This window comes from Pristiophorus japonicus, chromosome 2, assembly GCF_044704955.1.
Source record: "Pristiophorus japonicus isolate sPriJap1 chromosome 2, sPriJap1.hap1, whole genome shotgun sequence".
Taxonomy (NCBI): domain Eukaryota; kingdom Metazoa; phylum Chordata; class Chondrichthyes; family Pristiophoridae; genus Pristiophorus; species Pristiophorus japonicus.
The window spans coordinates 359,839,127-359,854,714 of NC_091978.1; the positions used below are offsets into that span (position 1 = coordinate 359,839,127).

The window sequence follows — 15,588 nt, forward strand, 5'->3', positions numbered from 1 at the left end:
ATGCTTGTTAAACACAAAGTAGGTAACAAAATCTCCGAGCAGACGCAACATTTATCTGATGTGGCCCGAGCAAGGCACGTCCAAACCACTCACCGGCAAGACAGCTATCGTCTGACATCTCATGTCTAAGGTGCATGACGGTGTCTTGAGAAGTATTTCAGCTATCGCTCACTCAAACTGATACTCATTCTGTATCTGATTCTTTGCAATTTATTAGACATTCAAGAGGAAAATATATGCTAAACTAAAGCTTTTCCAGACTGACTCCCTGCCCTCTGGTTCATGGTACCAGGACATTACCAGGTTCAACTATTTTTTCTTTAAGGGTTGTCCATTTTGCATCTGTCATTTAGCTCACAGTGACACGAGCTAAACCAGACGCGCTGAAAATTGTGACGGCAATTTATTGTTCAAAACGAGAAGGAAAAAAAACGTACATTTATATGGCGCCTTTCACATCTTCAGGACATCCCCGAGGGAACAGTCGTGCTCGCACTCTCGCCTCTGAGTCAGAAGGTAGTGGTTTCAAGCCCCACTCCGGGGATTCAAGCACATAATCCAGGCTGACACTGCAGTGCAGTACTGCGGGAGTGCTGCATTGTTGGAGGTTTGTGGGACTTTGCTGTGTACAACTTGGCTGCCATGTTTCCCTCCATTACAGCAGTGGCGACACCTTAAGTGCTTCATTGTCTGTAAAGCGCTTTGAGACGTTCGGTGATCATGAAAGGCGCTATATAAATGCAAGTCTTTCTTTCTTTTACTTAATTGGGTGTAAAGTGCTTTGGGATATCCAGAGGTCATAAAAGGCACTATATAAATGCAAGCAGAGTACCCTGTAAGCTGCGCTTTGTTCGGCGTAGCCTGTTCCTTTTAATGCCCGGTCCCTTTAAATGTCTGCATATGTGGGATATTTACAATGTAAAAGACAGCGAGTGGCCTGAGCGGGACGTTTGAGATGACATGCGGCTGCGCACCTTAAGAGGAACATTGAATACAAGATCATCTTCTTCGCAAAATGCTTTACAGCCAATGAAGTGTATTCACTATTAGGTAGGCAACGTAGATGTCAATTTACACACAGCAAGGTTCCACAAATAAAAATGAGATAAATGACCTTATAATCTGTTTTTGATGGTTTTGGTTGAGGGATAAAAGCGGCTCAGTGTCAAATTTTTATCTCATAATACTCCTGTGAAGCGCCTTGGGAAGTTTCACTACGTTAAAGGTGCTATATAATTGCAAGTTGTTGTTGTTGTTGTTGAAATCCCATTCAAGGAACGTTAGCATGGTGGTTATGTTACTGGACCAGTAATCCATAGGCTTGGACTAATAATCTGGAGACGCGAGTTCAAAAACCACCACAGCAGCTAAGGAGCTTAAATTAAGTACACAAATAAATCTGGAATTAAAAAAAACAATATCAGTAATGGTGACCATGAAAGTACAGGATTGTCGTAAAAACCCACCTGGTTCACAAGAACACAAGAAATAGGAGGCCATTTGGCCCCTCGAGCCTGCTCTGCCATTTAATAAGATCATGGCTGATCTGATCATGGACTCAGATCCACTTCCTTGTCCGCTCCCCATAACCCCTAACGCTCAAAAATCTGTCCATCTCCGCCTTAAGTTACAATTAAATACACAATCACTTCACTTTCTCGTTATTAATGGAATAGTTCAGGGCCGCTGGTGCGACTGGGCAACCCGTGACTTAAAGTGCAAGAACGCACTCGAATCTTTGTCACTTGTGCTGTGCTGCTGGGGTCACTGTCTACGAGAGACTCCACCATCGACCTTCTCAGGTCTACCACTAAGTGAAGAAGCTTACATCATCAGATTTAAAGGAATGGAATTAAGAATCGCCAGAAAGATACATTGCAGTCAGCGGATTCTGAAAATCCTCAGAGGGCAATATATTCGGCTTATACAGCACAGAAAAATGGTATGTATGAGAGGTATCCAACTGAGATACGTCCAGTCCAAAGCAGGTGCAGCGCAATAGTCCCCTAATACCACAGACTGAATATAGTATGGTTCCCTAGAAGGATCATCCAATTATTCTACACATTCTTTCTTATTTTCCACTATTTGTTCGCATGACAGCTGCAACTTCTCACCCCACAACCAAGGGCCGTGTAGCCACAAAGATGACTTTTTTCACATTTACTAAAGATCTAATGCATTTAAAAAAATGCGAACCCTTTACTTTTACTCCAAATGACCTCTATTTTAATGGCTGACCTTCCTCTGTGAATTATTTTACTGCACTATTATCTGTGCTGGGCGCGTTTTCAACAGAGACTCGAGCGTTCAGTCATTATGCGAGCACTCAGCTAGTTTGGAATCCACAAAAGCTGTAAAAAGGGCTAAAGGGTGGTTAACCCAGTCCTAGCACGGCGCACAAACGAGCTGACTTTGCGCGATAGTACGAGGTCAATTTATTTGGCCGGGCTCCCACAGCACAACGCATTGTGTGTTTGGGAGCACCGCACAGATCGGGGGAGGTCAGAGGCCAGACAACAGCAGCAATGGAAAGCCAGCTAACAACCTCTGAAAAACTCCTGGGGCACGAGGGAGGGGAGGGAGGGAGGAAAGGAGGAAAGGGAGTAAGGGAGGAAAGGGAGGGAAGAAGAGAGGAAAAAGATGTCCCAAAACTCTTTACAACCAATGAAGTTTTTTTTTTGGTGTAGTCACTGTTGTAATGTCGAAAACACAGCAGCCAATTTTCACAAATGAAGCAAGGATCTTCAATGAAAGTTGATGTCCAGGACTGATCCAAACATTTTTGGGGGGTGGGGGGGGGGGAAGGGGGCAGACCTCCCTTTGAAGGGCCTGTTTGGACTACGTGCTGTGCAAGTGCTCCACCCACATTATGGGAAGGCTCCCCAATCTGTACAGAGCCTTGTACACGGCATTCTGCAGGCTCACAGCGCTCTACGCATTCCACCAGCAAACACATTGGGCGCGTAGTGTGCCTCAGGCCTTCGACCCAATAATTCATTGGCGTTGAACGTGGGATTATCGGCCCCTTTGTGCTAGCAAAGGGAAAATAGCAACAGGCGGCCTGTACATCTCCAAGCTCAGAACAAAGCAGCCTGGCTATTTATCTGTACTTCATCAAGCCAAGAGCACAATAACCCATCAACATGTCAACCAAGTTAGGACATACTGTGCAGAGAAGCTTGGAGGGTAGGCTATCCTAATTAATGCACTTTAATCCTGAGAAATGAGGGAATAGTGTGGACTCAAAATGTCACTGCTGCGATTCTGAATGAACTTTAAAATGTTTATGTCTTTAAAAAAAAATAACTAAAACGAGAAAAGTGTCAAACTTCATCAACATTCTCGAATGGAGATTAACTGTTTGCAGCCGCTTCAATACAAGCTCATATAAAATACCTCCTCCTGAAGTACCCTTTCAGCTGATTCCCAACAACAGCTTAATAAAGGGCAAGGTGGAAGGGACAAAGTTGTGGTGACTGCATCTTCACACAAAGAGCGATTATAGCACAGCTGCTAGAGTTTACAAACAGCCTGGCTTCTCAATGAGAACCAAAATCCTTCTGGTTTACCTCATTAGTTTTTTTTTTGTATTTGGTTACATTAAAAAAAAGACTTAGAATCACAGAATCATAAAATGGCGGCAGCAGCACAGGAGGCCATTCGGCCCGTCGAGCCCGTGCTGGCTCTCTGCAAGAGCACTTCAGCTAGTCCCACTCCCTGCCCTTTGTTTCCTTCAGGTACTTAATCAACTCCCTTTTGAAAGCTATGGTTGAATCTGCCACCACCAGCCTCTCAGGCAGTGCATTTCAGATCCTTACCACGCGCTGCGTAAAAGAAGTTTTTCTTCATGGCGCCTTTGGTTCTTCTGCCAATCACCTTGAATCTGTGTCCTCTGGTTCTCGACCTTTCTGCTAATGGGAACAATTTCTCTCCAACTACTCTGTCTGGACCCCCTGCATTTATATTGTGACTTTCATGATCTCAGGACGTCCCAAAGCGCTTTACAGCCAATGGAGTATTTGTGAAGTGTAGTCACTGCTGTAACATGGGAAACGCAACAGCCAATTTACACATAGCAAGCTCCCACAAACAGCAGTGAGAAAATGCCCAGATAATCTGTTTTAGTGATGTTGATTGAGGGATAAATATTGGCCCAGGACACCAGGGATAACTCCCCTGCTCTTATTTGAAATAGTGCCCTGGGATCTTTTACATCCAGCTGAGAGAGCAGACAGGGCTTCGATTTAACATCTCATCTGAAAGACGACACCTCCGACAGTACAGCACTGCACTGGAGTGTCAGCCTAGATTTTAGTGCTCAAGTGCCCACTGAACCACGCTGACACTTATTACAACGAACCATACCTTGCACTTAGTGACAACACAAGATATTCGGTGCTTTCACGTAAATCACAGGGAGCTGGTTGATCAAGGATCTGAGTCAGCAGGAGTGAAACACATGCAAACTACTTGAAATCTGTTGAGCTTGTAAGCTAGATCTTTAACATTCCAAGCATTTCTAGTTCCCCGCAGCCAACGTTCGAAAGAGACGTGAGGTTCATGCAACTCTAACCTACAGAATAAGGATAATTGAACACAAGCAGCCCTGGTCCTAGCTCCGATCTGATCCTACTTAACAGCTTCCAAGTCCTGAACATTCTTTCAGTGCAAATCAGTGGCGGATATATGGAACAGCGATTAAGTGACCACAATAGAGAGCACGGGCACTACACCGTACAGGATAACCCCCAGTGACTTGTACTGGGATCCAGGCAAACTGTTCATAAGAACATCAGGAGTAGGCCATACGGCTCCTCGAGCCTGCTCCGCCATTCAAGAAGATCATGGATGATCTGATCCTGGCCTCGACTCCACTTCCCCGCCTGCTCCCCATAACCCTTGACTCCCCTATAGTTCAAGAATCTGTCCATCTCCACCTTAAATATAATCAATGACCCAGCCTCCACAGCTCTCTGAGGTAGAGAATTCCAACAATTCACCACCTTCTGAAAGAAGAAATTTCTCCTCATCTCTGTCTTAAATGGGTGACCCCTTATTGTGAAACTATGCCCCCTAGTTCTAGATTTCCCCCACGAGGGGAAACATCCCCTCTGCATCTACCGTCAAGCTCCCTCAGAATCTTGTACGTTTCAATAAGATCACTTCGCATTCTTCTAAACTCCAATGAGTATAGGCCCAACCTGCTCGACCTTTCTTCATATGGCAACCCCTTCATCTTAGGAATCAAGCCAGTGAACCTTTTCTGAACAGCCTCCGATGCAAGCATATCCTCCTTAAATACGGAGACCAAAGCTGTACATAGAAACATAGAAAATAGGTGCAGGAGTAGGCCATTTGGCCCTTCGAGCCTGCACCGCCATTCAATGAGTTCATGGCTGAACATGCAACTTCAGTACCCCATTCCTGCTTTCTCGCCATACCCCTTGATCCCCCTAGTAGTGCACAGTACTCCAGCTGTGGTCTCACCAACGCCCTGTACAGATGTAGCAAGGTTCACACTGGCAAACGGTCCAGATCCCAAGGGACACAAATGTCCTAAAGGGTGCTTGTGGAATCTGTCACATTGAAGAAGACAATGTAAATGGTTTCAAGAGGCAACTGCTTTTTTGCTTTGAGCGGAAGAACAGACTAAATGTTTTGATGAGAAAATAAGACGGTTGTGGTTTTCTATGAAAACGGGACAGTGTTCAGTGGGCCCTGGTAATCTGATCCTGGTTCTGAACTTACGCCCCTATCATTAGGCTACATTTTTTTTTAAATAAGAATAGCCAGTCTGACTTGATTATAGTATTGTCAGAAACATGTATAGTAGTAGCCATGTTTCTTCAAACGGGGAAACAATATTTTCTAAAAGATCAGTACCACAATACTAAAAAAATAAAAGCTTTACAGAGCAGAGATTTTTCTTCAAATTCATCTAATGGACCACCGTTACCAAATAAAAGCATTGCGGAAAAAAGTCAATTATCTTTACGATTAATTCCAGCCTTTCTTCAGTTGTAAATGCTTGAGGGCAGGGCGAAGGACTTGGGCAGCATTGCTAGTGAAAGATAATAGAACGCAGCAAAGCTGTTACTAGACACTGCACAATCATTGCTCTGATAGTCTGACATCATCGTATAACTTACATTTATTCCAGCCCCTCGTGGCTCTCTTTCCATCTATGGGGTATATTTTCTCTGGTGTGTACAGTAGTGGAGAAGTGATTTTGCTAAATTGTTTGATAATGGCACACTCGTGAAAGAATTATCGACCTTTTCGCTCGCATAAGCAGCTATGGCTCAGTGGGTAGCACTCTCGCCTCCGAGTCAAGAAGGTGACTGCACTCTAAAAGTACTTCATTACTCCGGTGGTTGCGAAAGGCGCTATATAAATCCTCGTCTTTCTTTCTTTCTAAACATAAGCAAACGAAGGAAATTTATATCACATTGTGGCAAAATAAAAGTCAACATTTAAAATGGGACATGGCACAAATAGCTTCTGGTGAACAGGTGCCAGAGCAGAGTGTATCCCTCTGACTGTCATTCTATACCTCCAAGAAAGGTGCTACAATGTCCCTCACATTACAACACACTGTTAGCCTACTGTCCTACGTAAATTTATTAAGTTTCCGTAGGGGGTGCCTCAATCCTGGCGGATGGTCGGCAGAAACCAATGTTCCCTGTAGGCTGCGCATTGTTTTGCACCGCCTGTTTCTTTGAACACGCGGTCCCTTTAAATTTCTGCGGACGGAGCGTTATTTCCAATGTAACTGTTTGTGAGCGGCCTGCGCGAGACCTTGCCGATTACTGCGCGGCCACGCACAGCTCAACGGGAACATTAGCAGAACCCTCACCCCCCCTCCCCCCCCCCCCCCTCGGAGAAACGACCAGAGACGATGTTCTTCCACCAAAGTTACAGCGGGAGATCGGAAGGCCCCCCCACTGTGTGGTGCTGAATCTTACAGGACAGGCAGGTTGCGGATTTGAGCTCTGGTCTGCCCCGAGGCTGAGCAACAGGTGCAGCGGTGACAGTAGGACTCATTACCGTGCCTCGAGCTAGGCCTAAAGCAAAAAAAAGAAAGACTTGCATTTATATAGTACCTTTCACGACCGCTAGATGACACAAAGCGCTTTACAGCCAATGAAGTACTTTCGGAGTGTAGTCACTGTTGTAATGTTGTGATCACTACTCCAGATTCCTGAGCCGACTGGAAAGTCTACACGTGTGGCCGTCGGGTGAGGATAGGATTGGGCTCGACTGTGACCCTCTTTCTGCTCCCAACTTCTCCCCAGATCAAACAAGCTCCCAAAACATTCTGCGTTTACTCACACACAAGGAATAACCACTGGACAGGTTAGATGCAGGAAGAATGTTCCCGATGTTGGGGAAGTCCAGAACCAGGGGTCACAGTCTAAGGATAAGGGGTAAGCCATTTAGGACTGAGATGAGGAGAAACTTCTTCACTCAGAGTTGTGAACCTGTGGAATTCCCTACTACAGAGAGTTGTTGATGCCAGTTCATTGGATATATTCAAGAGGGAGTTAGATATGGCCCTTACGGCTAAAGGGATCAAGGGGTATGGAGAGAAAGCGGGAAAGAGGTACTGAGGTGAATGATGAGCCATGATCATATTGAATGGTGGTGCAGGCTCGAGGGGCCAAATGGCCTACTCCTGCTCCTATTTTCTATGTTTCTATATTTCTATTTCATCTGGTGGGGGAATCCAGAATAAGGGGCCATAATCTTTAAAATTATTTTAAAAGTATTAAAAGTATTTTGCATCTTAAAATTAGAGCTGGGCCATTCAGGAAGCACCTTTTCCACACAAAGCAAAGTGGAAATCTGGAATTCTCTTCTCCCCCTAAATGCTGAGAGTCTTGGGGGGGCCATTGAAATTTTCAAGACCGTGATCAACAGATTTTTGTAAGGCAACGTTATCAGGGGAATATGGAAAAAGGCGGGTAAATGGAGTTGAGGTACAGATCAGCCATAAGAACATAACATAAGAAATAGGAGCAGGAGTAGGCCATTTGGTCCCTCGAGCCTGCTCCGCCATTCAATAAGATCATGGCTGATCTGATCATGGACTCAGCTCCACTTCCCTGCCCGCTCCCCATAACCCTTTGCTCCCATATCGCTCAAAAATCTGTCTATCTCCACCATGATCTAACTGACTGGAAAACTGGCTCATGGGGCTGAATGGCCTCCTCCTGTTCCTATTGAACCATAGGTCAGACTTCATGCACAGGAGCAGAGAGAAAAACAGGACCATAAATGTAAAACATTGAAAAAAGACTTGCATTTCTATAGCGCCTTTCACAACCACCAGACATTTCAAAGCACTTTACAGCCAATGAAGTACTATTGGAGTGTAGTCACTGTTGTAATGTGGGAAAATACATTGCCAGAATATCCTGACCTTGAACTTTTCATAAAAGTGATGTGAAGTACTTTTCATATTAGTATTGGCTCCGTGCTATGTGAGAGACAATTACAGTTCTGTGCATTACAAGCAAATTATTAATTTAAAAAAAAATGTAAGAACCATTTTTGAGCATTGCTTTCATTCTCCTGCAAATATAATTTTAAATAAATATATTGATGCTAACGCAGACTGTAAAATAAAGGTCAAATTTGAACCGTTTTTCAAAATAAAATAAAAAACCTCACCATTAAATGCAGGTTTAAAAAAAACAATGAAATCGAATAATGAGGAACTTACAAAAAAGTAATGGAGACAAGGGAGTAGGACCACATCTGTGAGAGTGAAATAAAGTCCCTCGGCAAATACATGTTCCAGCGCTGGAAGGTCGCTGGTTTTCACTTTTCTAATGCAAGACTGCTCCCTGCTGGTGGCAGCTGGTATTTGCTCCATAGTAAGTTTGGAAAGTGCCGTCCTCAGCTCCAGGCTGGCCACCTCTGCATCCTCATTTTCCTTCCTTGCATCTCGAGTTGTGTCAGCCCCTCCGTCGGAGTAACGCCCGGGTGACCTTTCGGAGCCCTTTTCGACCGGCTCCTTCTTTGTGTTCTTGGACAACAGCTGCAGCTTCTGCCTGCGGATCTTGTCGTCGTTGTGAACGCGGACGGGCTCCCCGAGTTTGTGCTCCAGGTGTAGGATCTCGGGAGGAATGGGCGCTCTCTGGCCACACAGGTTCTGGAGGAAGCCCTCCACGGCGAGCGGAATGCTGATCTCGCACAGCCTGGTCCACTGGCTCACCTGCCGGAGGACAGGAGCACATGTTATTCCTGTCTAATGCTTGCATCATTTGTTAACTGGTGCTACATTACAAGAAATGATTACAGCACAGCAAGCAGTGAGCTCGAGACCCCACCATTCTCTGGATGAAAGAAGTTCTCCTCAATTCCCCTCTAATCCTTCTACCAATTACTTTAAATCTATGCCCCTTGGTAATTGCCATGGCACTATTTCGAAGAAGAGTAGGGGAGTTACATAAGAACATAAGAAATAGGAGCGGGAGTAGGCCATTTGGCCCCTCGAGCCTGCTCCGCCATTTAATAAGATCATGGCTGATCTGATCATGGACTCAGCTCCACTTCCCTGCCCACTCCCCATAACCCTTTATTCCCTTATCCCTCAAAAATGTGTCTATCTCCGCCTTAAATATATTCAATGACCCAGCCTCCATAGCTCTCTGGGGCAGAGAATTCCATAGGTTTACAATCTTCTGAGAGAAGAAATTCCTCCTCATCTCAGTTTTAAATGGGTTACCACTTATTCTGAGACTATGTCCCCCTAGTTTTAATTTCCTTTATGAGTGGAAATATCCTCTCTGCATCCACCTTGTCGAGCCCCCTCATTATGTTATAACTTGGCTACATTACACACGGTCTCTTCATCCAAGTCATTAATATAGATTGTAAATAGTCAGGGCCCCAGCACCGATCCCCGCGGCACCCCACTAGTTACTGTTTGCCAACCGGAAAATGATTCATTTATCCCAACACTCTCTTTCTGCTAGTTAGCCAATCCTCTATCCATGCTAATATATTACCCCCAATCCCGTGAACTTTTATCTTGTGCAGTAACCTTTTATGTGGCATCTTATCGAATGCCTTCTGGAGATCCAAATATACTACATTCACTGGTTCCCCCTTATCCACACTGCTCGTACATCCTCAAAGAACTCTAGCAAATTTGTCAAACATGATTTCCCTTTCATAAAACCATGCTGACTCTGCTTGATTGAGTTATGCTTTTCCAAACATCCCGCTACTGCTTCCTTAATAATGGACTCCAGCATTTTCCCCCAACGACAGATGTTAGGCTAACTGATCTATAGTTTCCTGTTTTTTGTCTGCCTTCTTTTTTAAATAGGAGCGTTACATTGTGGTTTTTCAATCTGCTGGGACTGTCCCAGAATCTAGGGAATTTTAGTAGATTACAACCAATGCATCCACTATCTCTGCAGCCACTTCTTTTAAGACCCTAGGATGCAGGCCATCAGGTCCAGGGGACTTGTCTGCCTTTAGATTTATTATTTTACCGAGTACTACTTCTTTAGTGATAGTGATTGTTTTAAGTTCCTCCCTCTCTATAGCCCTTTGATTATCCACTATTGGGATGTTTTTAGAGGCAGCTACCATGAAGACCGATACAAAATATTTTTTCAATGTTCTCCATTATTAATTCCCCAGTCTCATCCTCTCGGTGACCAACATTTACTTTAAGAACATAAGAACATAAGAATTAGGAACAGGAGTAGGCCATCTAGCCCCTCGAGCCTGCTCCGCCACTCAACAAGATCATGGCTGATCTGGCCGTGGACTCAGCTCCACTTACCCTCCCACTCCCCATAACTCTTAATTCCCTTATTGGTTAAAAATCTATCTATCTGTGATTTGAATACATTCAATGAGCTAGCCTCAACTGCTTCCCTGGGCAGAGAATTCCACAGATTCACAACCCTCTGGGAGAAGAAATTCCTTCTCAACTCGGTTTTAAATTGGCTCCCACGTATTTTGAAGCTGTGGCCCCCAGTTCTAGTCTCCCCGACCAGTGGGAACAACCTCTCTGCCTCTATCTTGTCTATCCCTTTCATTATTTTAAATGTTTCTATAAGATCACTCCTCATCCTTCGGAACTCCAACGAGTAAAGACCCAGTCTACTCAATCTATCATCATAAGGTAACCCACTCATCTCCGGAATCAGCCTAGTGAATCGTCTCTGTACCCTCTCCAAAGCTAGTGTATCCTTCCTTAAGTAAGGTGACCAAAACTGCACGCAGTACTCCAGGTGCGGCCTCACCAATACCCTGTACAGCTGCAGCAGGACCTTCCTGCTTTTGTACTTCATCCCTCTTTTCCTTTTTATGTACCTGTAGAAACTCTTACTATCTGTTTTTATATTTTGTGCTAGTTTACTTTCATAATCTATTTTCCCTCTCTATCATTTTTTTTAGTCGTGCTTTGCTGGCTTTTAAAAGTTTCCCAATTCTCTAGCCTCCCAGGGAACATAAAAACTGACTGCAAAAACTTCTATCGATATGTGAAGAGAAAAAGATTAGTGAAGACCAACGTAGGTCCTTTGCAGACAGAATCAGGTGAATTTATAATGGGGAACAAAGAAATGGCAGGTCAATTGAACAAATACTGTGGATCTGTCTTCACTAAGGAAGACACAAATAACCTTCCGAAAATACTAGGGGTTCGAGGGTCTAGCGAAAAGGAGGAACTGAAGGAAATCCTTACTAGTCAGGAAATTGTGTGAGGGAAATTGATGGGATTGAAAGCCGATAAATCCCCGGGCCTGATAGGCTGCATCCCAGAGTACTTAAGGAAATGGTCCTAGAAATAGAGGATGCATTGGTGATCATTTTCCAACATTCTATTGACTCTGGATCCGTTCCTATGGACTGGAGGGTAGCTAATGCAACACCACTTTTTTAAAAAGGAGGGAGAGAAAACGGGTAATAATAGACTGGTTAGCCTGACATCGGTGGTGGGGAAAATGTTGAAATCAATTATTAAAGATGAAATAGCAGCATGTTTGGAAAGCAGTGACAGGATCGGTCCAAGTCAGCATGGATTTATGAAAGGGAAATCATGCTTTACACATCTAGAATTTTTTGAGGATATAACTAGTAGAGTGGACAAGGGAGAACAAGTGGGTGTGGTGTATTTGGACTTTCAAAAGGCCTGTGACAAGGTCCCACACAAGAGATTAGTGTGCAAAATTAAAGCACATGGTATTGGGGTAATATATTGACATGGATAGAGAACTGGTTGGCAGACAGGAAGCAGAGAGTCAGAATAAATGGGTCCTTTTCAGAATGGCAGGCAGTGACCAGTGGGGTGCTGCAGGGTTCAGTGCTGGGACCCCAGCTATTTAAAATATACGTCAATGATTTAAATGAAGGAATTGAATGTAATATCTCCAAGTTTGCAGATGACACTAAGCTAGGTGGCAGTGTGAGCTGTGAAGAGGATGCTAAGAGACTGCGGGTGACTTGGACAGGTTAGGCGAGTGGGCAAATGCATAGCAGATGCAGTATAATGTGGATAAATGTGAGGTTATGCATTTTAGTGGCAAAAACAGGAAGACAGAATATTATCTGAATGGTGACAGATTAGGAAAAGGGGAGGTGCAATGAGACCTGGATGTCATGGTACATCAGTCATTGAAATTTGGCATGCAGGTACAGCAGGCGGTGAAGAAGGCAAATGGCATGTTGGCCTTCATAGCTAAGGGATTTGAGTATAGGAGCAGGGAGGTCTTACTGCAGTTGTACAGGGCCTTGGTGAGACCTCACCTGGAATATTGTGTTCAGTTTTGGTCTCCTAATCTGAGGAAGGACATTCTTGCTATTGAGGGAGTACAGCGAAGGTTCACCAGATTGATTCCCGGAATGGCAGGACTGACATATGAGAGAGACTGGATCAACTGAGCTTGTATCCACTGAAGTTTAGAAGAATGAGAGGGGATCTCATAGAAACATATAAAATTCTGACAGGATTGGACAGGTTAAAGGCAGGAAGAATGTTTCCGTTGCTGGAGAGTTCCAGAACCAGTGGTCACAGTCTAAGAATAAAGGGTAAGCCATTTAGGACCGAGATGAGGAGAAACTTCTTCACTCAGAGAGTGGTTAACCTGTGGAATTCTCTACCACAGAAAGTTGTTGAGGCCAGTTCGTTAGATATATTCAAAAGGGAGTTAGATACGGCCCTTATGGCTAAAGGGATCAAGGGGTATGGAGAAAAAGCAGGAAAAGGGTACTGAGGTTGAATGATCAGCCATGATCTTATTGAATGGCGGTGCAGGCTCGAAGGGCCGAATGGCCTGCTCCTGCACCTATTTTCTATGTTTCTAGTCTTGGCCACATTGTATGCCCTCGTTTTCAATTTGATACCATCTCCGGTTCTCCCTGGTATCCCTCAATCAATATAACAAAAACAGATTATCTGGGTCATTATCACATTGCTGTTTGTGGGAGCTTGCTGTGCACAAGTTGGCCGCCGTGTTTCTGACATTACAACAGTGTCTACACTCCAAAAGTACTTCATTGGCTGTAAAGCGCTCGGAATCATTGGTGGTCGTGAAAGGAGCTATATAAATGCAAGTATTTCTTTACTTTCTCTGCTAAGGGAAATGGGTCACTTCTAACCGCTCTATCCAGGCCCCTCATAATTTTATACGTCTCAATTAAATCTTCCCTCAGCCTCCTCTGTCGCAAAGAAAGCAACTCCAACCTATCCAATCTTTCCTCATAGCTAATATTTACATCAGCGTATTTGATCTTGTCCACACCACCCGGGGTCTACTTTTCATTTTAAGTCTGGCTGTCAGCAAGTTTTTTCCTGCTGTATTACAAAATTACACCACAAGAACCAGAGCCTTTTACACACGTGAGCTGGGACAGGATCAATAGCTATTCCACCATTGGGGACGGGGTGGGGATTGGGGGGGGTATCAGGGCTGAAACTGATCCAGTCTACAACCAGCGTTCACATGGAAATTTACAGCACAGAAGGCGGCCATTTCGGCCCATCGTGTCACACCGATCGACAAAGAGCCGCACGGCCCTTGGTCATCAGTCCTGAAGTTTATATATAAACCTGTGAAGAACGAACAATGAACAATGGTGGAAAGGCAAAGAGCACCCAGCCCAACCAGTCCGCCTCACATACAGAATTTTTCCAGCAGGACTGAATGGACAGCAATCAAGGAGCAGTAACCCCAGCTGAATTCAAGCCTAAGTAGCCCCAGAGCACAGAAGCTGACTGGATTTCCCCAGGCGAGACCAGCCAAAGCAGCAGTGCAGCAACTAAAACCAAGACCTTCTGGGCTGTATGGCTCAGTGCACATTCCCACAGAGACATTAAGAGCACCTGTGATACACGTCTGTGCAAATAACTAAATGTTGATCGACCGGCAAAACTCAAGTCTGTTTGATACTTAACTCGCACTCTGCTGCAGGTCTGATTTAGGAAGTAGTTTGTTTCAACTGAACAGGTTAGGGAGGACCAGGGGTCACGTTATGCAAGGACAGACCCAAGTTCGATGTTAGGTGGTTCTTTCCCCAGAGAATAGTGGACCTGTGGAGCAGGCTGCCGGCTCGTGCGCCGAACACCGATTTGCTGAATTCCTTCAAGGCGAGAGCTGGACCCTGTTGATTGAGATCACCTTGTGCAAGAGGTGGGTGCCATATAACATTAATCAGGGCCAGCGTGGTCCCATGGAATGGTTTCGATCGCCAAAGGGGATCGGAGAGGGATGTTCCAGATTTTACTCCCCTAATTGGCCTGTGTTTTAATCTGTGTTTTTACCTCTCCCATGGCTCCAGGTGAGATGGGGAGTGTATGTGCTGTGATGCATAATGCGTCAAAAATGTATGGGACTGGCTGGATGGACCAGGTCTTTCCACATCTGTCATTTTTCGTATGTTGGTATTTCAAACACAATTGTGCTACAAAGTGCACAAACATCAGCCAAAAGATCTTCAGTGAATAATGGGGTCAGTTGGCAGTCGCTATACATTCTATACACTATTGGCAGTCCCTGTACACCACATGTGTGCTCAGCACAGGGAACCATCCATCAAGTGATTTACTATCTGTTACTCTGCGCTCTGGGTGTCAGTCCCAATCAACAATATCAAAACCATATCATCTCTGACTCACACAAGCAAAGCAGGACGACCTCGGTTTAACGTCTTTCGCTCTCTTAGGTGGACATACAAGATCCCACAAGACTATTTTGATTAAGAGCAGGGAAGGTATCCCCAGTGTTCTGCAATATCTATTCCTCAATCAGCATCATCAAAACTGATTTTCTGGTCATCACATTGCTATTTATGGGGGCTTGCTGTGCATAAATTGGCTGCCGCGTTTCCTACATTACAACAGTGACTACACTCCAAAAAGGTACTTCATTGGCTGTAAAGCACTGAAATTTTCGGTGGTTGTGAAAGGTGCTATATAAATGCAAGTCTTTCTTTCTTTTTCTATCCCTATTGGTGCCTGAACCTCTGGCAGTGGCAGATAAACCCTGAAGACATATGTGAATTGAACTTTGATGATAGAGAAGGCTTCGTCCATTCAAATGACTTTGATTATTAATCTCC

The 15,588-nt window shown here is 44.5% G+C and overlaps 1 protein-coding gene across 5 annotated transcripts in view; it reads right to left on the reverse strand.

The window, feature by feature from the left end:
• gstcd (glutathione S-transferase, C-terminal domain containing) overlaps positions 1–15,588 on the reverse strand; it is a 223,611-nt gene that overhangs the window by 194,408 nt on the left and 13,615 nt on the right. For 3 of the 5 annotated variants that reach the window (XR_011591266.1, XM_070872653.1, XM_070872670.1), the window contains exon 3: positions 8,729–9,223. The exons of 1 other annotated variant lie outside the window; for it this stretch is intronic. Coding sequence is in view for 3 of the 4 variants with exons in the window: in XM_070872653.1 (XP_070728754.1) it covers positions 8,729–9,223 (495 nt within the window). In the remaining variant the exon portion in view is untranslated. The remainder of the gene's footprint in view (positions 1–8,728; positions 9,224–15,588) is intronic. One more of the 5 variants, XM_070872664.1, reaches the window with a different exon arrangement.